This window comes from Chelonia mydas, chromosome 2, assembly GCF_015237465.2.
Source record: "Chelonia mydas isolate rCheMyd1 chromosome 2, rCheMyd1.pri.v2, whole genome shotgun sequence".
Taxonomy (NCBI): Eukaryota; Metazoa; Chordata; order Testudines; family Cheloniidae; genus Chelonia; species Chelonia mydas.
Window position 1 is genome coordinate 151885921 of NC_057850.1, and position 26033 is coordinate 151911953.

The window sequence follows — 26033 nt, forward strand, 5'->3', positions numbered from 1 at the left end:
TGTTTCTTCCATTCCTTGGGTCACTACCACTCCGGCCTCTGTAGCCTATCATAGCCTTCCCGCCTAAGCTCCTGGCGAGAGACAGAGAGAGAAAAACACACACACACACACGCTCCTCTCTTCCCCCCTTCCCCAACTCCTACAAATTCCCATTCAAACTCCCCTGTTTCCAGCTGTTTGTTGGCTCCTTGCATATGATTAGACTGGTGGTACTCAGCCCAAAGTGGTTCAGAAGCCAAATTAGCAATCAGCATTACCCAAAAGAGCCACAGTAGTATGAATTCATTGTTTCATTTACTAGAGTACTATTCATACTTAAACAGTATGACAGGGGAAATACTTAGGGTGTACATATATATATTAACTGAGTGCAAATTGATAACTTAATTGGTTAATAACATAGTAAGAGCATCCTGATTGGTTAATAACTTTGGTTAATAATTAAGTCACACAGTGTTTTACTATCATGTGCTGCAAAGAGCTGCAGGAGACACATTAACGCACCCCTTGCGGTTCACGAGCCGCAGTCTGAGTATCACTGGTTTGGGCTACCTTAAATTGAAATGCTATTATATTTTTCTTTAAACACTTCAACTAAAACAGAACAAAAATATTCACTTGTGACTCTGTATTTTCTTCTGCTTTTAAAGTCAGTAAAAAGTAAATCACTGCTATATGATGTTCAAGGCCTGAATCTCACTTTTGAAAGCTAGCCCACAGAGCACTTTCAAGATTCATTTTCACTTTGCTTCCGAGCAGACTCACAGTCTAACTGCAACCAGTCGTTAGAGGAATCTCACTGGGGAAGTCTTGGCTCCATGAAGCAGATCCCATCTCCGCGAAATCTCCATGAAGAATCCACAAGGAACAGCACTCTTCTAGTGTGTTCTGTGAATGCAAACACTTTGGCCATCTCCGATCAGGTACTGAGTGCCCCTGAAAGTGGAAGGCCAGATGCTTCTATAGAGGAATCTGCCAATCATTGCAAAAGGACAGCACTGGCAAAAGAAGGCATTGAAATGGCACAAAGTGGAACTACCACTTTTTCTTCACCAAAACAAAATGACTCCTCAGAGCCAATTTCAACACACAGTTCCCTTGCAGTCTGATGCATCACGTCTTCCATTCTGAGAAACAGCAGTACTGTGAAATACTGAAAGGCAGACTTCTCAGAGACCAATTCACGATACTAATATAAAGACTGGAGCAACTGGAACCTTTTTCATATTGGGAAGTAGCCAGAAGTACAGATCTAGATGGCCTTCAGGAAAGCAGATATCCTGGTTACAATTGGCTTGTGAGAGATGAACAATTTTGATACAGAATATCTTCTGGGGAATGGCTGAATTCCCGATTTTATGCTAGCTGTTTGAGGGGTATTGAAAGAAGAAGCAGAAGGGGGTGTAGCCACTTTGAGGGCCAAGGTAGAATAACTACCTATGATCATTTTTATCCAGCTCTGCCTCCCCTTGTTCAGAGTCACCCTGTCTTCCTGCCTGCACTCTTCACATGAGTAATCATCTCCTACTGCCTGGCCCTACCCCATCATCCACCCTGTCACGACAGCAGATGGGTGGCTGTAGAGACTGAGAGAAGACTTTGGCATGGAGATCATAGTAGCTCTTGCTGAAGAAGTAGCCAATAGGCAATAGCAGCTGGACAGTGAGAATGAGCTTATTCACCTGCTGAGGCAGGGGCGGGCAAACTTTTTGGCCTGAGGGCCACATCAGGTTTTGGAAATTGTATGGAGGGCCAGTTAGGGGAGGCTATGCCCTCAACCCCTATCTGCCCCCCCCTTGCTTCTCGCTCCCTGATGGCCTTCCCCGGGACTCCTGCCCAATCCAATCCCCCCTGTTCCCTGACAGCCCCCCAGGGCCCCTGCCCCATCCACACACCCCCCGCTCCCTGTCCCCTGACTGCCCCCCACCACTCCATCCAGCCCGCCCTCCTTCCTGACTGCCCCCCCCTCCCCGGGATCCCTGGCCTCATTCAACCCCCCCCATTCCCTGCCCTCTGACCGCCCCACCCCCTGACCACCACCCGAACTCCGCTGCCCTCTATCCAACCCGCCCTGCTCCCTACCCCCTTACCACACAGTACAGAGCACCAGTGGCTGGCAACGCTACAACCGCGCCGCCCAGAGCGTTGCCCGGCTGCCCAGAGCGTGGCGCCGGTGTAGTGTAGTAAATTGCTCTCCGTAACTGCTACCAGTAGCACATTCCTACGCGGAGCAGTTTAATACACTACACCTGCAGCATGGCACGCTGAGGCTGCGGGGGAGGGGCCGGGGGTGAGCCTCCTGGGCCAGGAGCTCAGAGGCTGGGCAGGAGGGTCCCGCGGGCCGGATGTGGCCCGCAGGCCGTAGTTTGCCCACCTCTGTGCTGAGGAGAGGCTAGTTGAAGGGGCAAGGACCATTTTGAAGAGGACGTGAGAGAGGGCACTAGACCAAAGAGGGGGATGGGTTTGGAGGGATCAGATGGGCAAGGCAGCCAGGATGAATAATCATCCTTTGCATAACATGTCAGGTCTCCAAGATATCACAAGTCTGTTTTCAATATGCACATTTCGAACTGCTTTAAAGAAAATAACTTGTTTCTCAAAACTACAGCTACAAATTGCCAAAATTCCAGTTAGAAACGTTTGCCTTAGGTAGCCGCTTTTCCCAAACCCAGTTTTTGGAAGAAAATGGATGAAGTTCTCTGTACTTGTATTTTGAACTATTTCTCATTTTCTTAAATGGCTTGTTTTATTTCTACAAAAAAGTGATTTTTTTCCTAATTTGTTTTTGATATTGAAACATTTTAATGAACTCTCAATTAGTGTGGTGGTCTCTAAATTACAGTTTTCCTTTTTAAGATCAATCTTCATTTTGAAAATGTACATCTACCTATATTTTTCACAGGGAAAGGGGCATATTTGAAATTCACTATATATGGACAAAATATATTTTATTTATACAGCGGAGTTTTGCTGATTATTTAATTTTTATTATTTGTGTGAGTTGAAGTGAATTGTTCTAAAGGAATATGGTCATCCAATAAATTCAGGTTTTTTCATAGGAATTGTAAAAATGTTTTAAAAGTTCAAACTTTATTTTATTAAACAGTGTTCTTGTTGCACACATAAGGGGCAATAACATTTTTAAATGTTGTTGGTAATATCTAAAATACTAGACACATCTGCCACAAGCACACTCGTTGCAACCCAGCTATAACCAAACTGTTTCCTGACTGTTCTATGTCCATTTGACTTAGTAAAAAGAGCAAAGGCCTGGGATTCAGGAGACCTGGGCTCTGTTTCCGGTTATGCCAGTGGCCTACATGGTGACCTTGGACAAGTCACTTCCTTACTCTGTGCCTCAGTTTTCCCCTCTGTCAAATGGGGATAATGATGCTGACCTCTGTAATAAAGTGCTTTGAGATCTACTGATGAAAAGTGCCCTTATAAGAGCTAGGCATTATTATTAGGTATACTTTGAGGACAGTTTTTTCTTTTCTTTTTTTAAGACAAACACAGAGCGAACAACTAATGGAGTTGTAGAGTCACAGATGGGTTAATTTCATTCTAACGTTGTTCTATGTTTTCTCATTTAATATTTTATTATGTACTTTGGGGGATATTTGCTTCCTGATTTCAGAAGAATGCATAAAAACAGGAAATGACCACCAGTCAGGCATCTATGCCCTCTAACGACTTCCTGCACTTCTTTTCAGATCTAGTTTAAAAAAATGCTCCTGTCAACTCAAATCCCTGCACAGACACTGGAATAAAGAGGGACATTTTCTGGCAAGTATTTTGTTCTCCTGAGATACCAAACTAGATGGTCTGAAGCTGCACTGGCTTTCAGTTCATTTCCAGATGCAGCTCAGTGGGTTGGCTTAGTTTAATCCTGTATGGTTTGAGTTTGATTATCTGTGTCCCTGTGCTCCATCCTGATAGTTAAGATCAGCTGATTGACAGTATTATTATTATTTTTTCTACTACAGGAACATAATCAGGATCAGGGGCACATTGTGATACAAGGTTTGTACGTCTAGGGCTGGTGAGGGCATGTTTGTAAAAGAAGACCATCCCCTCCCCCCAATTTGTAGTATTGTGAATTCCAACCATTCAAAAACCGTGAACCAGATGCCAAAAAATCATGATATTTTAAAAATATTACATTTTGCATTCTATTTATTTGCCTTCAGGTTCTTGAGCTTTTAGGTTTCACATTTTCAAGCTTTTCTCTGCAATCAGAGGGCTAGAAACAAACTTCTAAAATGCAAGCTGAGATTCTCACATACTCGCATGTCTCCAGGAGCTCATGGTTTCAAAATAACTCATTTAATGAACAACAAGAAATAACTTATAAATGGAATAGTACTGCTATAATCTATCTAGCCATATTGTCTCTCTTAGTCTTTGCAATTGGTCTCTGTGTAAGATAGTCAGTCTGTAAGAGCCAATAGGAAGTTTGGCACTCCACAGGGTATGTCTTCACTGCAGAGTTAACTGGGGCTCTTACGCTGGTATTGCCACTATCTCCCTTCCATCCATACACAAACAGTCTCCCCAGAGTATGGTGATGTCTTAAACTCACACTGGCCCATCTGGGGATGTGGTTTAGAGCCTGGATTCAGCTTTCACTAGTAACCTGCCCACTTTGCATTGAGGATGTGGGCTAACTCATTTAGTGCTGATAATCCTTCAGTGCCTACCTATAAGTCTGCCTGTGTGCCCACAAGGACACGAGTTCTTCCACAATTCACTGAGAGAGAACGAGAGTGGCTCAATTTACTGCAGCACAAAGAACCATGGGATATGGCCCCAGAAGTCCTAGCAATACACACTGCTGAATGCAGCCCCAGTGAGGACTCAGTAACTCAGATATGGCTTTGCACTGTAGCTGCTCACACTCAGGCTAGGCCGATCCAGATGCTCAAACCCAGGTGTCAAGCACCCAAGTTAACTCTGCAGTGAAGCCATACCTGTAGCATCCTGCATGGTGTGTGTCAGGGTTAAACTTCCTGATGAAACGTCACCCTTTGTAGCACGCAGGCCCACTGCAATGCCTGTTCACTCAGTCTTTGGCCTGAGGAGGTGGATTCAGGTGAGTTGTTTCTGGGATGGTGTCTTCAGGTTTTTTTGTTAGTCTATCTTTTGTTAGTCTTTGTTAGATTTGTGAGTATATGTTGTAGTTGTGCCTGGCAGTATGATCCGGTATATATTATGAACAGAAAAGTATTTTCCACACTTTGGGGGGGAAATACACGTCAAGTTAATAATATAATAGCTTTTCTTTCACATCCGCTGCATGGAAAACAGTTTTGATACGTAGACAAATGCGCTCAATCCAGAGGTAACTAGATGAAATATAATGGCCTCTGATATACAGGGGGTCAGAGTGGATGATGTAATGGCCTTAAAAATCTATTAATCTAAAGCTAACAACAGGGAAGCTATTGGAGTGATCCCCTGCTCCAGTCGTTCATGCAGTATCAGTTTGAGAAGATCACCTAGTTGGAAACACCTGGTGAGCTCATGGCAGCTTTGTCATTGTGCCACAGTAAAAAAAGCAGTGCGTATTTGTAATACAAGTAGAAATCTTAACTTGCTGTTAGGTTTTTCTGTTGCTATCATGATTCTGCAAAAACTGGAAAAACTGCAGTAACTTCCTGCAATGGAAACAGCCCCTGACACACAACAAAGCAAAAGCGCTGTACACCTGCTCAGCAATCCAGGCTCTCTGGATCCATTCCATTTTTCATTTTTATTAAATGAATAGAAAAATCTTCTGTTTTGTGGCAGCCTAATAAACCCTAATTTTGTGTAAGGCTGCCACTGCAGCAAAAATATTTGAATCTCTCTCTCCTTCCAACAATTACTTTCAACTTACAAATCTGTGATTCTTAGCAGGCAGCAAATTGATCTATGTCAGCAAAATCTTTCTGTCCATCAAGTTGGAAATGCAAGCACATGGGCCAATTCCACTTTTGTTAATGGGCCACTTTTCTTAATGAGAACAAATGCAGTGATAGAATCTTGGATAATGTTTTCTCCCATCACAAACAGATATAAATCAGTGACCCAGGGTTCCTCCTCTTCTTGAGAGATGGTATGGGATTGTGGATACCTGGGAGATATTCTCCCTGCTTTCTGTAAGAGCTGCAGCTGTGGGGGCTTTCCCAATCATTTAGATGACTATGGCCCTGATTCTGGAAAACATCCCCACTCAGGATTGCACTTAATCAATGCTTAAAGTTAAGTCACCTTGAAGGCTAAGGGAATTTATCAAGTGCTGAAAGTTAAGTGTGTGCTTTCTTGAATCAGGGCCTTTATGGGACTGGAACCATGTGGTCACAGAGAATTCCCATATGTCAGCTCTATCAGATGGAGGGAAATTAAAGTTAGCAGCAGATTGAACCTAGATCTACTAGTATTCCTTTAAATGTAAAGCAGATTCATTTTTAGAAGGATAGCGTTACATGATAAACAGGTAGGTCTACAGTTGAATGAAATGCGTTAAAACCAAAAGCACAAAATGTAATACGCAATACACAACTGTGATCAAAACCATTTGAAATTGTGCGCATATACTAATATGTTCGTGTCTCCATAAACATAGGTTTCAGAGTAACAGCCGTGTTAGTCTGTATTCGCAAAAAGAAAAGGAGTACTTGTGGCACCTTAGAGACTAACCAATTTATTTGAGCATAAGCTTTTGTGAGCTACAGCTCACTTCATCGGATGCATACACATATATGCATATGCATCCAATGAAGTGAGCTGTAGCTCACAAAAGCTTATGCTCAAATAAATTGGTTAGTCTCTAAGGTGCCACAAGTACTCCTTTTCTTTTTCCATAAACATATGCATTCACTAAGGGATTTTTATACTACACTAGTCTCAGTAACAATAAAATTACTCTGGTACACGAATAAATATTCAACTTGACTTTTACTAGACCATATAAGACTTTTTTTTTAAATAAATAAAAGTGATTTAGACAGCAGTGGGATAAAATGAGAGGGTGGGTGGAGAGATCATTGCAATAACTACTCTTGGGGATTTTCCAAAACCATATATTCAGAATAAATTGTGTTCATTTAAAAAAGTAATAAATGACATGATCTAGCTATGTGATTCTAACAAGAAATCAAATTCTTGTAAATCCTTGGAGTCAGTTCATTGTATCGTACACTGAAGGCAGAGCTTTAAGAGTGGTGAACTTTTGTTTGTTTGTTCTTTAATTTGCTTGTTTGCTGCTGGTAATCCATTGTTGAAGGCATATTTCATGAGTGTTGTTCAGTCTTTCCTGAAAGAAAGTGGTTTTGAAATGTCTACGTGTGCTGTATCAAAAGAGAGAACTTGTTCCACTCATCCAGTATAGTTCAGTGCAAACAGGAATGGGCAACTTCTAAATTGGGAATAAGTCACTGCCAAGAGGATTACCCATTCCAGAGGGATTCTCTGTACAGACCTATGGTGAAGATTGAGTCTTCAGGGTCCTTTTAAGGATTGGCTGCATTAGGTGCTGGGGAAAGTCTTCTACAACTTCTAAACAGTTGTTGAATAGAAATTGAGTGCTTTTCTGAATGCCGAGCAACCTCAACCTCCCTTTGGGTCAATCAAAAAATTATTTTGAATGACTTGTGGCCTTGTTACAGATGGAACAGAAGCTGGATTTGATTCCATCCTCTGTACCTGGCCTATAGAACATGGGAAAGAAATTATCTAAATTCTCCATTTTTTTTTCCTACAAAAAGAGTGTGTGTAGCAAGTAAACTTGCCTCTCTCCAGGCCCAAACGGTTTCAGGATAATATTTCTTTACATTGAAGAATCAAGAGTTTCGAAAATACTAAAAATGACGATCTCTGCTTTGTAAATCTTCCTCCTCCCCTCCCCTCCATACACTTTTTAACCTTTTGAGTGTTGTCACAGTGGTTTGTTTCTGTGCCTGGGGACTTAACCCCCCATCCCAGAAGACCAAGACTCAGCACCTGTATCTAAGTTATACCTATTTTCTGGCCTCCAGGCTGGGTGAAATGGGTCTCCTGGGCGAAATAAATGGGGAAAATTGTCAAACTGATGTCCCTAATGCTTTGCTACCCTAGTTGTAGTAAATTGTCTCATCCCTCTTATACATTCGTATCTGACACTTAATTTTTTGGCTGGGATGTATTTTTATGTACTTCTGATTTTATTCTTCTTTGTGCTTTTTCTTGTTATCACGTCTCTGTCTAAATTCTCTCTGAGGTGCGTTCCTGTGCAGCGGCACAGGGGGCCACGCACTTAACCCGGCTGCGGTGCGGCGAGGACGCGCACTTCTCCCCACCAGCTCCGGGGCTGCGACGGGGCGAGACACCTCTCCCTCTCAGCTCCAGGGCTGTGGCAGGGCGAGGCGCCTCATCCCCAGCCCCAGCCCCAGCGCTGCTGCAGTAGGGAGAGATGCTCTTCCCCAGCCCAGGTGCTGCTGTGGGACGAGAGGGCTGAGGGGAGTCCTCTCTCCCTGCTGCAGCCCCCGAGGCAGCTTGCACCCTGCCCACACCCCCAGCCAGAGCCCTCACCCCACCCCACCCCAACCCTCTGCCCCAGCCCCACCCCAGAGCCTGCACCCCAACCTGGAGCCTGCACCCACTGAACCCCAACCCTCTGCCCCAGCCCTGAGCCCACCCCAAACCCCTCAGCCCCGCCCCTGCCACACCTCCATATCTGTGCACATAGCAAAATTCATTCCGCACATGGGTGGGAAAAAATAGAGGGAACGCTGGTCTCTGTATTTTCCTATTATGAACGTCTCCTGAGCTTATCATTTGACCCTATTCAGAGGTAACTGTCTAACTGATGTTTGTGTGTTTTATTGTTCATGTGATTGGAGGCTTACTTAGGGGCTCATTTATTAAATAATAAATGAATGCATTCTTCCAATATTTAGGAACAATTACCCCACTGCCATATATGAAATTTGCTCAGCTATTTCTCGAGCTGTTTCCTGTCCTGAGTAAAGGCAAAAGCTGGGGTAAGCTCAGATACCTACTATGTGGTACCTGTGCAAATGCTGGGTTTTTAACTGACCATTGTAAGTAAATTATTCTCTAATAAGGAAAGCTATTTTTTTAAATATTGGGAATTTGTAAATACAGTACCAATCCTCCCCCCCTCCCACCAAGAAGTTGGTGCCTTCCTATGAATGTAGATGTTTTCAAAATAAGCTAGACTGCATTTTTTGTGCTAGTACTTACACAACTTTTATCATAATGAAGAGTCTGATATTAAGATTAGCTGCTTCTTCTTCAATAGTGAAACCAGAGACAATATTTCCACCTCTATTGGGATACGTATTAGATTTCTCAACACTTATTTATTAAAAAATTTCTTTTAGCTACTGGAATGATCATACCAGTCATTTCCTGAGTTTCTCATAGTTTGATATTCTACAGCTAGTGACAGCATCGCTCTTTTGTTGGCTTAGTAGGAGTTGATATGGGAAAGTTGCTACCCATTAAGTTAAAGGGGAATGGCATATTTTCTAAAACTCTGCTCTAAAAACAATGTACAAAGACTTCTTGTAATGCATTACTGATGGAAATTACTCTCTAAAATGTGAAACTGTAAGTTTTAAAGCATTTTACTTCAAGCACATAATCAATCAATACTGAAACTCTTTGTTGTTTGTATTACCATAGGGCTTAGGAGCCCTGTTCATGGACCATTCTGCTAGGTGGTGCTGTACAACTGTCAAGGCTGAATCCCCACTCTGTCACTCCGAGTGCAGAAAGTGGGGGTCCACAAGGATTCTAAAAATTAATACTTGCCACTCCAGGGTTGTATTAAACTCCCAAGGTTACAGCATTTCTCTGACCTTGGCCTGGTAAACACTGCCACCATCCAAGTGCAAAAAAAACCCTTTAAACCCAGGAAAGAGCAATTGGGAATTCCTCCCTTGGTGGGGGGGGGGGGGTGCCCTCAGGCCCTTTCACCCCCCTCCAGGGAAGAGCTGAGAAAGAAAACAAAGGAATTAGCTGTGGCTACCAGCTAATCAAACAGCATATTCACAAACCTCTTAAGACACCAAAAATCCAATCCTGTTCTTAAAAAAGGTAAATTTTATTAAAAACAAAAAGGAAAAAAATACATCTGGAACTTAGGCTTTTTGCTGGATCTTAAAAGAAACAATTTCAAAAATTAAGCACCCAAAACAGCCTCCTTGGAGGTTCAGCTTAAAGGTTACAAGCAAACGAAAGCATCAGGGTTAGCACAGAGGAGATCCACAAGCCAAAATAAGATATAAACCTGATTGTGTCTAACTAAACATTCCCTATTCAAATAATGTCTTCTAGGTATGGAAGATGAATTTTCATACCTAGTTCAAGCCATACACAGCATTGCTGCTCCATCCCTGCAGCCCAGAGAACAACAGAAGGAAAGTTTCTTTCCCAATTTTAAAAGTTCTACCTTCCCATTGGCTCTTTTGGCCAGGTGCCCACTTATTTTCTTTTACCTGTGGGCTTGTTAACCCTTTACAGGTAAAGCAAGCAGAGAACAGAGACCAAGAGGGATTGTGGAGCTAACTGGCTGGGTGTCCATCAAAAGGAGCTACTCCCCCCCACCCTGCCTTCATGTATCACAACAACCATAGAACAAAGTTTCTGCCTCAAAGAGTTTACTATATATGAAACTTAACTCCTAATCCTGGAAGCATCAGCAGATAGGGCTGTACTTCAAAATGTATCTCTCCCAGTCACACAAGTTGCCGTGCTATGGGAATGTTCATCTAGATGTTAATCCTCCAAGTTAATATTAAGGGTTTGGTTTGCAGCCAGCCTCTCACAAAATGAAGAGCTGTGTTTGCACAGTGGTACTGCCAGTTAAATGAAGCCCAGGTCACTGGTGATCAGAAGTCACTGGCCTCTTATTACAGAGACAAGGTGGGTGAGGGAATACCTTTTATTGGACCAACTTCTGTTGGTCAGAGAGATGAGCTTTCGAGCTACACAGAGCTCTTCCTCTGGTCTGGGATAGTTCAGCATAAGGGACCATTCAAGCTGAAGTGGCTCATTAACTCCTCTGTGGTCAGAGGACAAAAAGGGGGGTTAGTGGGTTACAGATTGCCGTAATAAGCCATAATTCCAGTGTCTGTACAGCCAAGTGTACAGTGCTGCAGCTGTACTGGGGCCGCTGCACCGGGCATGGTGAAGGTGCTGTATGCTGATGGGAGAGCGCTCTCCTGTTGGCATAATAAAACCACCTCTGCACGCAGCAGAAGCTATGTCGGCAGGAGTCATAGCACTGGGCACACAAGCGCTTATGCTAGTGTAACTTATGTCGCTCGGGGGTGGTTCATTCACACCCATGAGCAACATAGGCTCTCTCTCTCTACACTACAGCCTAAGACCAGGATTTTTAGCATCTACAAAGTTATGAATTTCAAAATGTCCTCTTGGTGAATAATCTACATGAATAGTGTATTCACTGTTTACCTTACTTAGAATGACCAGATAGCAAGTGTGAAAAATCAGGACAGAGTGTGAGGGGTAATAAGTGCTCTGAATATCAGGACTGTCCCTATAAAATCGGAACATCTGGTCACCCTAACCTTACTCTGGTTGCAGATTGGCAAATTTGAAATGATTCACTGTAAGTCAAAATTCCTGCAGTGGCTGCTCTTCCTGAGTGAAATTCACCTAGTGCAAAGGTCTATGCACCAATTAAATTGGATTTAAGTCCTATTCTGAGGGCATAAGTGGTACATAGGCCTCTTGCAGATCCTGGATGAATTTCACCCTCAATACAGTCTGTGAATGATTCTTGATCTGTATGTTGTTTGTGAGCAATTAGCTTTGAGCATTCAAAATTCAAGTTGCTTTTCCCTGAGTGGGTACGTTTAACCTTTAAAATCAGGTTACAAGTTTGAAAGGTACTTTCGGTGACTATTCTGTATTAAAGGCTTAAAACCCTCTATTCTGACAAGCATTCCTGCCAGGAAGCTAATTGGTTGGGATAGTCATAGAAACTGTACACATACAAGGGCCAGACAAATTCAGTTATCTTGTTTAACTATGTGAGTGAATATTTGCTGTAATGATTTGCAGTACTTGCCTAGCTAATGCTTACTGACATTTTCAGTGAGGGGGAGGCTAAATGCCCACCACAGCCCTACCTGCGGTCCTGCCTGATCCAGAATGAAACACGGGGGGGGGGGGAACAGAGTTCACTTAAGGCATTCCTGCACATGCTATAACCTGTGTGGCAGATGGATACAGCAGACAAGTGCAGCCAACAGGTCTCAGTTATGCATTTGACCATTAAAGCACCCTATACACCTGCAGCAGAGAGACTGTGACATATCAGGATACAATTCAGACTAGTGGGGGGCTGCGTCACTCTGCTCTGTAACCTTGGGTGCCTTACAAAGCATTGCTGAAGTAGCTCCCATGTGAGCCTCTCAGACAGACTTGCATGAAAGCCACAGGTAGAGGGCTTGTCTACACGTGTACTGCTGCAATGGTGCAGCTGCACGGTGCAATTGCACCACTGGAGTGCTTCATTAAGACACTACTGATGCCGATGGAACAGTTTCTCCCGATTTTCCACACCTTTGAGCGACGTAGTTATACCGACATAAGCTGGTAGGGTAGACCAAGCCAGAGTGTCTGTGTTTAACGGCAGCTTACCAATTATACCCTCTCACCAGCCTCGGTTATACTGCAGGGTGACCCCAACACACCCCCAGTCCTGGCTCTTCTCCCAGAAATGTATGTCCTATTCTGCCCAGCCCTCTCCTGGATAGTACAAATATTTTAAGTCCATTATTCCTTTCATGGAATATTATACCATCTTATCTTAAATACAGTTTCCCAGACACTTGAACTTAAACACGCTGGATTAGATGAAACTATAAAACAAGTTAATTAACTAAAAAAGAGAGATTTTGAGTACAGGTAATGAGGCATAAGTCAGAAATGGTTACAATAAAAATAAAAAAATAAAACACTTACTAGTGCCCAACTTAAACTACATTAAAGTCTAGCAGAATTTCTCACCACACGCTGCCAGCAAGGTTACTGACAATATTCTTCAGGTCAGGACCCGCCCCCCACCACGGAGCCCAATGGCTATTTTCCTTTGTCATTTTAGGTGCAATGCCGGAGACAAAAAGTGAGAGATGGGAAGGTGTCTTGGGGTGTTTGCCCCTTCTTTTTGTAGTTTCAACCCCCATCTTGAAAACATTTCCAGCTGGGAACCAGGCGACAAAGAGTTTGTGTGGAAGGCTGTTCCCTGATGGTTTTTTCCACCTGTTTGAACTTCCTTGGTTTTTCCCTTTTTGCTTGATGACTCTGTTTACCATAGGCACCGACTTCCACTGTTCCCAGTGAGTGCTTGACCCCACCCCCACCCCTGGCCCTGCCCCCGCATCGGCCCTGCACCACCCCCATTCCACCCCTTCCCCCAAGTCCCCACTCCTGCCCCACCTCTTCTCCGCCTCCTCCCCTGAGCGTGTCATGTCCCCGCTCCTCCCCCCTCCCTCCTGCAAAGTCCTAAGCACTGGGAGGTAGACAGAGGAGTGGGGACGCGGCGCACTTGTGAGGGGGAGGAGGTGAGGTGGAGTGAGGGGAACTTGGCTGCCGATGCACCAGAGCACCCACTAATTTTTCCCCATGGGTGCTCCAGCCCTGGAGCACCCATGGAGTCGGTGCCTATGCTGTTTGCCTTAATTTGCATTTAAGCAGTAAACATACACTCCTTTGTTCAAGATAAACCTGTCTTCTGCCTAGACGGGTGTGGGGTTTGGAACATGCGTTAAAAACATCACACAGGGAACTCTTATAACTTCACGTGCAATGTTTACCACACATTTTATCAGGACAATACTGACCAGCAAATTGAGTTTTCAAATACCTTACAAGGCAAACCTTGTACAAAGATGATTACAGTAGTGTGTAGGGTGTGAATACAGGGATGTATTCTGTCACAGGGACTTAAAGGTGAGTTTCAGTGCTTTCCTGAATTGGGATACTCTCTTGAATTAAGCATCAATTTGCTTAGGTTCAGTCCTGCAGATAGTTAAACACAGGAGTATCTGCACACAGCTGAGAAACACTACTGAGTTTAATGGGACTACTGTCATGCATAAAATGACTAAGGAGTGGGTTTGCAAGAGAGGCCTTAATTATTTTTATTTTTAAAAGGCTAGTTCTTTCAACAGTTAGAAACTGAGGAAATAAATCCATAATCCTGTTTGAGGGTTTAGCCTTTTGAGTTGCAGCCTAACCTCTAGACTTCTTCCCTGATGTATGCCCCGACTCAGATCTTTTAGAAGGCAGTTAGATAAAACAATAAAAGAGAAACTGGGCTAGCCACTTGAAGAAATTTTTGGCAAATTCTCAAGTAAAGACATCATGCAATCATCTGTTTGAAGTATTTGGATTTGAAGCGTACACACCTTTGAAAGCACTCAAAATAATTCTATGGCCCTTTTCCACTCTGTTTTGCAGTGCCATGTCTATCAAAGATTGGTTACCCATTTTAGCTACTTCTCAAAACTCTTAACAAAGAGACAAACATCTCACTATACATATTCTTCAGTGGTACAGTACATGTGCAAAGTAAAAGCAGAGCTGCCGATGTATTAAACCTGCAGAGGTACTGGAATGTAGGGTAGATCACTTTGGGAGGGACAGGAAAAAGGGAGGGAGAAGAAAACTGCAGGTTATGTTCAACAGCTAAAGGTGTGCTTGAATGTTTCTTCAGAAATTTGAAGATAGATTGTAAAAGGGTTTTCTACAATGGAAACCATTAAAAATTCAACCTTTGCCAACTTAACACTATCTCCTACCATAGGGAAAGACTGCAGGATTTCAGATTCCAGTATGTGGTAACTGCTGGCAAATAATGGAGATTTAATGACTACTGTAAGTGACCAGTTTGATTAGTTTTCTTTAAGGTTTCAGCCAGCTAACAAGAAAATTCCAAGAATAAGGGCATAATCTTTCACTCTGACTTGATGACAAGAGGTGCCAGCCACGTGGCTTGGTGGCAGCACATTGATACATGGCTCAAGTGGCCGTGAGCCTGTCACATCAGGATTGTGGCACTAAACAGCATTGCACAATAGTGATGATTCCTCCGAGCACCTTTGTACTGATTTCCAGATTCTTACTAGCACGGTTTGTAAAAGAAACCACTTGCTCACCTGCCTCCTGGGATATTGTGATCTTGGCCATGAAGATGTAACCTAGGAGAAAGAGGAATGGACTATGAAAAGTCTGAAAAGGAAAAAATGAGCTGGGGAATACAAGGTGAGGAATCCTAGAAATGTTTGAAGAACTGGCTGATGACAAAGAGGGTGGGAGAGTGAGGACAGAATTGCTTTTCTACATGAATGGCAACTATTGTTCGAATCTGGGTTGTGATCTAATTAGATCTTAGTGTTTTCCTAAGTGACTTGTCTTTCTAGCAGGCACTCTGTGGGAGATTTCACATACACAGTCCTATCAGCACATCTTGGTCCTGACCCCAGGCATAGCACCTCTTACTTTATATGGTGAGAGTCTATTTGTAAGGCCTTCAGCCTCAATGGTATTTGGGAATAGATGTGATATGGTGTATACATGAGATTTATAAATCTCTCTGCCATGATAAAATCTGTAGCTCACTTGATCCTTTTAGCCTTTCCTGGTCTTGTGTTTTTCACAACAAAAGCAATGACGTTTTTTGTTTTAAAGCTGTTCTGATAACATCAGCCTCCCCTCCCCACAAATGCTCCACTCAGTTATTCAATTGTTTGGGTTATGTTTGCTGGTCATTATTGACCTCTTTGTTAACACAGCTACTGTTGACATCATTCCTTATCCAAAGGAGATAAGGCCCTGTGTTCTCTGACATCTGCACAGGGCAACACTCCAAGCCCGAATTACCCATCTATATCTGAAATGTTTGTTTTATGAGCTTTCTAATGAGACTTGTTTACACTGAGAAAAAAAATCCCTGTAAATGTGTGCAGTATTCTCTGTGTTAAAAACAAATCAATAATTCAATGAAATGATGAAAGAATGTGCTCTCCAGCTGCTCTTTGTAGATTTTAGTTGCTAGGGTGTTGGTATCACAGTGTCCCTTGGTTACACTCTGCATATCCTTACTGTTCTTGACAACGAGGTTAAAGGGTATACCCCCATCAGCTCTCTGATTAGAACCGGTTTGGAAAATGAATGCAAGGAGAAAATCCTGTGCGGCCCCTGTAGCCATTTTACAGCTTCTCATTTAATCTAGGCAGGATGTTGATTCTGTTACTGAACAGGGCTATGCAGTCGGCTTGTAAACATCTTATTTTTATTAAGTAAAAAACACCCCTCCCCTGCCTGCATTCATTCTGTTGACCCCCAGCGAAGGAACATTTGTCCTAGCATATGGTTTATCCAGACTTGCTGCTGATGGCATTATGCCACTTTACATATGAAAGGGCAGTTTCTGCAGAATTAAAAAAAAAAAAGCACGTTTTTCTTGTTAATATTTGATTTAATAATGTAATCCCTTAACTGCCCAAAGTAAAACCATAGCCCCACCTGTGTCCTGAAAATGAGATTTGGGCTCACAAATGGCAGCTTCCCCAGACCATAAACAATATATGTTTTCAATATACTTCAGCATATTCCTGAAGTCACCCAAAATATATTTCTGGCCCCCCCAGAAGCATGCTAGGGGCTTCACAAACAAAAGAGAGAGGCATGCTGTTGTCCTGAAAATTTCCACAAACTCAGAAGAGACAACGAGACAAAACAAGTGAGTAACAACATGCATGTGTTTGGGGAGGGAGAAAGCACTACGTAGAAGGATGACAAAGGTCACCATAATATTGTTAAATTGCCAAGACACACACGTTTTTGTTTCCACTCTTCCTGCTGATACCATCCCATGTTTCCTCTCCAAGCCTTGTTCGTTCATTCACGACCTAATTCCAGGTCTTCCCTCCCACCCACTAATTTGAGCATATGTTCAGTCCCTGTCCAGTAGCTAATCACCTACTTCGTTACCCCTTTTATCCCTACTACCAACAGTCAATCACAGACCAATTTACAGAGCCTGGAACTCAAATGGAATTGCGATCATCAGTATGTTAAGGTGTAAATAATCATCACTTTGTTACCAGTCCCTCGTTGTTCTGGACTCCCAGATGACTCAGTGCATCCTACCTCTAAGGGTCATGTCTGGTGCTCTTAGAAAGTTGAGAAATGTACAGCTCTAACTGATTGATAGATAAAAGTTGGGGAAGATACAGTCCAGTTCAGGTAAAGCTGGATGCTTCTTCAAACCATCTAAGTCTCCTGATGGTGCGAAAGTGGAGTTAAAATTATTCTGCATTGTAAACTGCAGCCTCTTGTCAGATTTCCAATCCTTCCCACTTCTAGTCAGGCTGGAGATATTGTGAGAACAGCCCTTCTTTCAGCACTGGTCCCAGTCAGAATCCAGAAGTGCAGGGAAGTTAATTTATTATCTCTATGTAAATTTTTTGAACCCCAAACGCATTCTGTTTGAGTTTCAGGCAATAGTTTGGGCTGGTTATTATTTTCCCTAAGCCACTAAAGATTGTTGCCTAATAAATAGGACACTAGAATGGGAGTCAGAGACCTCTGTACAATTCTCAGCCATAGGCCAGTCTGCTGGGTGATTTAGGAAAAGTCACTTTCCCTCCCCGGGTCAGAGTTTTCCCCTGTAAAATGGGGATAACAAGCCTGCCCTTCTCTGTAAAGCACATTGAGATGTACAGCTGAAAAGTGCTAGATAAGAGCTCAGTGTTTTTTATTAAGAAAGTTTCATTACTGAACTCCATAAAGGGATATGTATTTCTAGTTGTCAAAAATACTTCTGTCTGCAAAACACTAATTTAAAAGTGAAGGTCCAAATCGAGAAGTCTGGCTGAGCTGTGCATTCAGCTGCCTTTGTGGCTTCCCTATCCTGGGCCGGTGCATGTTGGCCTAAACTTCCTGGCACATGATAGAATAATCTCAGGACTACTCTTACAGTCTGTGGCCCTAGGGGGTTATTGCAGCCACTGGGATACAGTGGCTCCCTGGCCATGCTCTCCTTTCCCTAGCTCTGCTCCCAATGTCCAAGCCAGGAAGGAGAGATTGGCACAGGGCCAGCCAACCTGTTCCTCTGTCAGCTGCTGATCTCCCCTACCGTGGTGACTAAACTGGCTGGGTTTGCTCAATGCTGTAAAAGGCAGAATCTGGCTTTAGAACTAATTGCTGCATGAAAAAGTTCAGTTGCGATGTTGCCAACGCTTGTGATTTCAACCAGGGCAGGAGCCCATCTAGTGATGACATGAAATGCTCCAGCCCTTGTGCAAAAATCAGCCCCGCCTGGAGAAAACTGCCTCGGATTGGCTGCTTTTCGCACTGCCCCGACACCATGGAAGAGTAGCCAATCGGAGTTACTGCAGGAAGCAGGTAAAACTCTCCTCTCAGGAGCCCAATCCATTCTAATGGGAGGGGAGCAGGAAAGAGGGAGGAGATCGAGCCCAGCAGCTCAGGGCAGTTCCACCCAATTCTCCCTACTCCCCTCTTGTGAGCAATGGGGGTTGCTCGTTCCCACTCCCTCCCAGTATGCGGCCTTGGAAGGGCCAGAAGGGTGTAAGGAGCTGCCTCCACCAGGCCTGAGGGGGAGATGAGGGTTAAGAGTCCCTGCAGCTGCAGGAGGGGCAGAGGTAAAGCTAAAGGGGCAGAATTGATGAGGAGTTGGGGAGACTGGGCAGAAGTGGGAAGAATTCACGACAAATTCAACTACTATTTCTATGCTGGCGACTCACAAATCTACCTCTCTACGCCAGACCTGTCTCCTTTCTCGATCACTGTGAGCACCACCACTTCCTGCCCATCTCTCAGCCCTGGAACCCAGGAGTCCTCTTTGACTCCGAACTCTCTCTAGATCCTCTCATCCAGGCTATGTCTAAATCTTGCAGATGCTTTCTGCATCACATCTCTAAGATATGGCATTTCCTACCATCCGCCCAGCTAAACTCTCCTCCAGGCTCTCATCATCTCACATCTCCGCTACTGCCACATCCTCTCTCCCCTTAACAAATGCAGTCTTGCCCGCCTCAGATCCTGTCATGCTGCTGCAAAGGTCATTTTCTAGCCCATCACTTGGACCACTCTTGGAATCCCTCCACGGTCTCCCTCGCATCCAACATAAGCTGCCTGTCTTCACTTTCAAGGCCCTTCACAACCTAGCCTCGCCTTACTTATCTCTTATTAGTATCAAAAGGGTTGACTCCCACCTCTGGTGGGCCCATCGTGTCTGTCTCTGTCACCCACTTCTTACATTTTCAAGCAAACATCGTTGCGCTTCCTCCCTTGCTGCACCTTATGCTTGGGAGGTGTTCCCAGTAAACATCCCCAAAGCTACCTCATTCTCATCCATCTTCTAACCTTCCTCAAACTCTCCTTTGCCACAATCCAGTGCCTACAAAAACACTTGACAACGGTTAGGTTGCTGGTGCTGAGCCCACTGCCTGTCACACTGGCCAATGCTGTCTCTTCATTTGCCTGTACTGCCCCATCCGTCTGTCTGTATCCATGTGTTGTCTCTTGTCTTATACTTTGTAAGCTCACTGAGGCAGGAGCTGCCTTTTTGATTGGTGATGGCACAGTGCCCGGCACAATGGCATCCTTGGCTGATGTTCAGTGCAGACTGGTGAGAGGTTGTGTCACCGCTTGTCCTGTAACTCGAATGCCTTAAAATGCTCTGCTGTTTTAGCCCTGTCTGGATGATCCTACTGAGCCTACAAGCATGCACTGAGTATCAGTGTGTGGAGCAGCCCTGGTTCAGCAGCCTGCTTGTTATGCCACAGTCACACTCTGGTCTTCACCAGCCTTGGTTATTACAAGTCTGAATTTCCCCAAAACCATCGGCCCTGAAACGTCCTGCCCTCTCTTGGAACAGCGAGAGGGAATCAGGTCCATTGCTCTTTTCAGGAGAGAAAAGCACAGCAGCTTGTTGCTTTAACTGGAGTTCATAATCACGTCAGGTCAAACAAAGCATTGGGCGGGTTTAGAATAAAAATAAAAGAAGTTGATTTTATCAAAGAGAGATTTAAAATGAATCCAAATATAAGGGATAAAGACAAAGCTTGCAAGCAAATAAAAGTAAAATATGCTTTCCAGTGGCTAAGACTTAACATCACAAGTCAAAGTCTTATGTAGCACCCCCATCCACCTGGTTACGTCCTTTAGCACCAATCTGCTTACGGGTTTTGATGGACAGGCCTGGATACTTCTGGATCCCACCACCCACCCAGCAGGGTGTAACTTTTTCTTCCCATATGAATTGATTTGCTGGTGCCTCCACCCCCCATTGCTCCATCCTGACAGGGTCACCAGGGAAGTTTGGGAGGAAAATTCTAATCAAAGGGTAACCCCCCCGTACTTGCCAAATAGTTGGAGACTTCCAAGAGATTTTGACAACAGTGTGTTGGGTGTAATGAGTATGTCAGGCCTGACAAAAGCTGCTGACAGAGTAATGAACTACCAATGGGCCTCTGAGTCACACCTAGTCCATGATTAGGACTCGTAAGCACAACAATCCTCTTCATGGGGAACCTCACAGCCCGCCGGTGCAGATCCTGGAACCCTGGCTGAATGTGTTTGCAGTTTCAGACACCACTTCAGTTTCAGGATAATGTTAAGGTGTAGCCCCAAGTGCAGTGCAGTATCTAATCTTGAGATGACAAAGGAACTCATAACAGTCACTAGGTCCACTTTCAAAAGGAGGCAATCTCCTGGCCATTCATAAATGATAAAAAGCTGACCTGGCCACGTGACCATTCCTGTGTTCCTTAGTAATCAGACTTTCTCAGCTCCAGTGTTTGCTTGTTTAACAAGATCAGTGATTGCATTTAGTTGTTTGGATAACATCTGGATGGCTAGCATAAAAGTTTGAAATAATAAATATTCAGCTGAACAGTTCTAGCTTCTTTTTCCAACTCCTGCGCTGTATTTGTTCCTGATGTCATTCTTCATTGCATCAGTTTCCAGCTTTAGCTGAGCAATGGTAGCACTGTCTCTCTCTTTCCTAGGACAAATTCATGGTCTGATGGATTGCATGTGAAAAGGAGAGCTATGTGCCCCCTCCAGTTTTAGAGGCAAAATAACATCATCTTTTGATAGACCTTAAGGGAACTCACATAGTCTGTGGCTAGTGATATTCTGGGGAAAACTCTAAGCAAATGGGGTTTTTTTTAGGACTGTCAGTTAATTGCGGTTAACTCACACAATTAACTGAAAAAAATTAATCGCAGTTTTAATTGCACTGTTAAACAGTAGAATACCAATTGAAATTTATTAAATATTTTGGATGTTTTTCTACATTTTCACATATATTGTGTTGTAATTGAAATCAAATTGTATATTATTTTTATTACAAATATTTGCACTGTAAAAATGAGAAACAAAAGAAATTGTATTTTTCAGTTGTATTTTCGCCTCATACAAGTACTGTAGTGAAATCTTTGTTGTGAAAGTGCAATTTACAGATGTAGATATTTTTTTTGTTACATAACAAAAACAAAACAATGTAAAACTTCAGAGCCTACAACTCCACTCAGTCCTACTTCTTGTTCAGCCAATCGCTCAGACAAACAAGTTCGTTAGCATTTACAGGAGATAATGCTGCCCACTTCTTTTTTCACAATGTCACCAGAAGTGAGAACAGGCATTTGCATGGCACTTTTGTAGCTGGCATTGCAAGGTATTTACATGCCAGATATGCTAAACATTCATGTGCCCCTTCATGCTTCAGCCACCATTCCAGAGGACATGCTTCCATGCTGATGACACTCATTAAAAAAATGTGTTAATTAAATTTGTGACTGAACTCCTTGGGGGAGAATTGTATGTCTCCTGCTCTGTTTTACCCACATTCTGCCATATATTTCATGTTATAGCAGACTCAGATGATGATGTTCATTTTAAGAATGCTTTCACTGAAGATTTGACAAAACACAAAGAAAGTACCAAAGTGAGATGTCTAAAGATAGCTACAGCCCTCGACCCGACGTTTAAGAATCAGAAGTGCCTTCCAAAATCTGAGAGGGATGAGGTGTAGCGCATGCTTTTAGAAGTCTTAAAAGAGCAACACTCCGATGCAGAAACTATAGAATCCGAACCACCAAAAAAGAAAATCAACCTTCTGCTGGTGGCATCCGACTCAGATGATGAAAATGAGCATGCATTGGTCCACACCGCTTTGGATGGTTATTGAGCAGAACCCCTCATGGGCATGGACGCATTTTCTCTGGAATGGTGGTTGAAGCATGAAGTGACATATGAATCTTTAGCGCATCTGGCACCTAAATATCTTGCGATGCTGGCTACAACAGTGCCATTAGAACACCTGTTCTCACTTTCAGATAACATTGTAAACAAGAGGCGGGCATCATTATCTCCTGAAAATGTAAACAAACTTGTTTGTCTGAGCGATTGGCTGAACAAGAAATAGGACTGAGTGGCCTTGTAGGCTCTAAAATTTTACATTGTTTTATTTTTGGATTCAGGTTTTTTTGTACACAATTCTACATTTGTAAGTTCAACTTCCATGATAAAGAGATTGCACTACAGTACTTGTATGAGGTGAATTGAAAAATACTATTTCTTTTGGTTTTTTTACAGTGCAAATACTTGTAATCAAAAATAAATATAAAGTGAGCACTGCACACTTTGTATTCTGTGTTGTAACTGAAATCAATATATTTGAAAATGTAGAAAACATCCAAAAATATTTAAATAAATAGTATTTTATTATTGTTTAACAGTGCGATTAATCACAATTAATATTTTTAACTGCTTGACACCCCTAGTTTTTGTTTTGTTTTTTTGCACAATTATTTGATCAATTGGAGAAAAATGGTTCATATTTGTAAAATGTGTGTCAGGGATGCTTCATCCATCATTCAGTTTCCTGCCACTCACTGTCTCCTATCAAATTGCCCAGCTTACTCCCTGTCCTGACTTTGTGGGTTTGTGTGGTGGCAGCAGTAGCACATCTTTCACAAACCTGAGACTCAGTCCATATGCCTATTAAATTCAAAACCAATTTGTCTGGCTCTTGTTACAGAAACCAAGCCAGTATTCATAGGAACAAAGGCATTGCCGTACTGGGTCAGGCAGTGGTCTACGCAGTCTGGTATCCCATCCCTGACAGAGGCCAGTGAAAAATGGAGCAGAGCAAAGTGTAAAACTTTCATAATGGACAATTATGGAATAAGCAGCTGCTCGAGGAAGTGTCTTCCTAATCTTCATCCATCGGTGCTTGGTTTTTGCCCTGAAGCATGGGGGTTTATACCTTTGACACTGTGAGTATTCTAATTACCCAAGCAAATGTCTAAGAGCCTTATGAAACTTTTGGATTAAATGGTGATTTCTGGCACTGGGTTCCTATGATTAAGCGTTATGTGGGTTGGGTGTTTCCTTTTGAATTTAAATATGTTGCTTTTCAATTTCACTGGCTGTGCCCTTGTTCTCTTGAAATGAGAGTGGGTAAACAGGAGCCCACCATTAACTTTCTGTGTGCCATTCATTATTTAGTGCACTGGTTCTCAACTGGGGGTCCATGTCGGACTGCAGGCAGGTTTCAGAAGGTCTGCCAAGGACTGGGCAGCAGAGATCAGGGAGCGAGCGCCACCTCCACCCCCTCACTCACCTCAGCGGGCCACCCAGCCTGTCTGGGTTGGGGTGGGGGGGCGCAACCAAAATTTGCAGCATCACTGCGGAAGAGAGATCTCTCCCTGCCACCAGAAGGGGTTGCCTTACAGCCACTGACTCCACAAGCAGGCAGCAGTTAGCCAAGGAGAGACACCACTGCTCTGCCCTGCTACATCAGCACTTCAGGGAGCAGAGCCAAACGGAAGGCAGAAGTGTGGGGGACACGTGACCCCACATGCTCCCCTCCCACATAGTGCCTCTGGTTGGGGTCTGCAGGTTTGTCTATTTAATTTTCAGGGTCCTTGGGTAAAAAACGGTTGAGAACCACTGATTTAGTGTACCTCTAGCATGTCCTCTTCTGTTTTATATGCTCTCTTAAACAGGCCTAGGGACTTAAATCTCTCTTCATAGAGTCTCTCTGTGATTCCATTTGTTTTGTTGTCCAGCTCGGGTTCCATTCTATTTCTGCTCTGTGTCTGAGGCAGGGTGATCAGAACTGTCCCCACTATTCCATGCGAAGGCTCACCAATGAGATCTATAATGGGGTTATAAATGTTTCCATTATTTCTTACTGCCTCATTCTGTCTACATCATAACACCATTTTGCTTTTTGACTACTATTGAGCAGGCATATTCATTGGAATGGTGCCCCGGTGTGTCTGTCTCTTTCCAGTCCTGCTGTGGTTAATTCAGACCCCAGCAATATGGATGGGCAGTTCAAATTCTTTCTTCCAGAGCAGTACTTGCATTTGTCAGCAGTAAACATTATCTGATGTCTTGCTACCTGATCCTCCAGCTTTGTAGCCCTCTGGACGTACAGACTCTCACGATCCTGGCAGACTGCAGTGGCATGCTTTCCCTATATCATATATACTGGGTGACATCCTGGTCCCATTGAAGCCAATGGCAAACGTCGCTTTAAGTTCAATGAGACCAGGATTTCACTGATGATGGTCATCTATGTGTGTTATCATTATCTTGGATTATTTTTTTCAACAATCCACCTGGTACCAAAATAAGACTCTCGCTGGCTTTTAATTCTCAGGACTTCTCCAGGCCCTCTTGTAAAGACATGCGCATTATTTGCTGCCCTCCAGTCCTCAGGCACAGTAGCTGATTTTAAGGGGAGAGTGCTGAATTTTTAGTACCTTTGGCCACTTCATTCTTAACTGCATTCAGAACTCTTAAATGTGTACAATATCTGGGCCTGGTTGCTCTTTATCAGTTTGTTCCTGCATGATCTCTGATAGTGCCTCTTCTTACCTGGAAAGAGAAGGGGAAGGCATCTCTTCAACATCGTCTGGGGTCCAGAAAGATGCACAGAAAACATTTAGCTTTGCTGGAGGGTGTTTATCCTCCTTAATTGCCCCCTGGTCTTTGGTATTCCAGCAGACCCACTGATTCATTCAGCACTGGGGCAGCAGGAGAGCATAGTAGTCAGAGACCACCTTACAAAAGACTACTTGGAGCAAGGGTTAAAAGTAGGCTTGGGTCTCTGAGTCAGAGATCTGGCCATAGATGTGTCAGTCAGTGGTGAATCTCATAGAATGCTTTCTCCCTGGCAATTGTAGTGCACTGTATCAACTGTCCTCACTCCAAGGTTTTCTCTGTCATTTCTTTCCCCCTCTTAACATGATTCTACCAACAATGGATCCTAATACAAAATTACATGATAAGGGGATGAAATTTCCATACTTATCAGGCTGAAAATAAATCTTGTGGGTTTATTTTACTCTTGCTTTTAATTTTGGAATTCTTGGGTTTGAAAATCCCACCACTTCCCAGTCCGGAAGAGTCATTTCAGACACGTTTGGCTACTCTGGGCCTATCCGTGGCTATCCTGGTAGTAGGCTGACAGTCATACAACATTTGTTGACCGATGTATCCAGACTATTTTGCTCTGAGTATCCACTTGGTTAGTGGTGTCTAATTACAATCCTGTTGATCTCAAAGGAACTTTATACATGTATGGAACTAAACCGAGCCCTAAAACTACAGGATATGCTTCTACGGGCACAAAGCTCTAAAGATTTAGAGCAGGTTGCACAGCAGAGCCAAGAGGCCAGTGAAGAAGCTTGGCGACATGTGACCTCCAGAAGAAGAAGGGGGAATGTCCAGGTTCCAGCAACGCAGACACAGGTAACTAAACACTTTCATGTTCTCTCCACAGGTACCATTGCGAAGAGTGGACCAGATGATACGTCTGGGGGGAGAAAGCAGAAGGAGACTCCGCTGGTTGGAAGGCATGAGATGCACTGTCCTGAGGTTGGGGGTTCCACGACCACCACTCCCAAGAGAAGGAGGCGGGTGGTGGTGATCGGGGACTCTCTCCTCCAGGGGACTGAGTCATCTAT

General features: G+C 43.6%; 1 protein-coding gene and 1 long non-coding RNA gene across 7 annotated transcripts in view; one reads left to right on the forward strand and one right to left on the reverse strand.

Moving 5' to 3' along the window:
* The window catches only part of LOC102945174 (palmitoyltransferase ZDHHC11), a 94992-nt gene extending 88380 nt beyond the window's left edge, over positions 1–6612 (forward strand). For 5 of the 6 annotated variants that reach the window (XM_043540358.1, XM_043540361.1, XM_043540360.1 and 2 more), the window contains exon 11: positions 760–3058. In XM_043540358.1, the coding sequence (XP_043396293.1) occupies positions 760–1109 (350 nt within the window). In that variant the 3' untranslated portion in view covers positions 1110–3058. Of the gene's footprint in view, positions 1–759; positions 3059–3713 lie in introns of those variants that run through there. The other variant, XM_043540359.1, reaches the window with a different exon arrangement.
* LOC122464613 overlaps positions 1–26033 on the reverse strand; it is a 93176-nt gene that overhangs the window by 61517 nt on the left and 5626 nt on the right. Inside the window, exon 2 of the long non-coding RNA XR_006288810.1 lies at positions 15177–15218. This is a non-coding gene — a long non-coding RNA (uncharacterized LOC122464613). The remainder of the gene's footprint in view (positions 1–15176; positions 15219–26033) is intronic.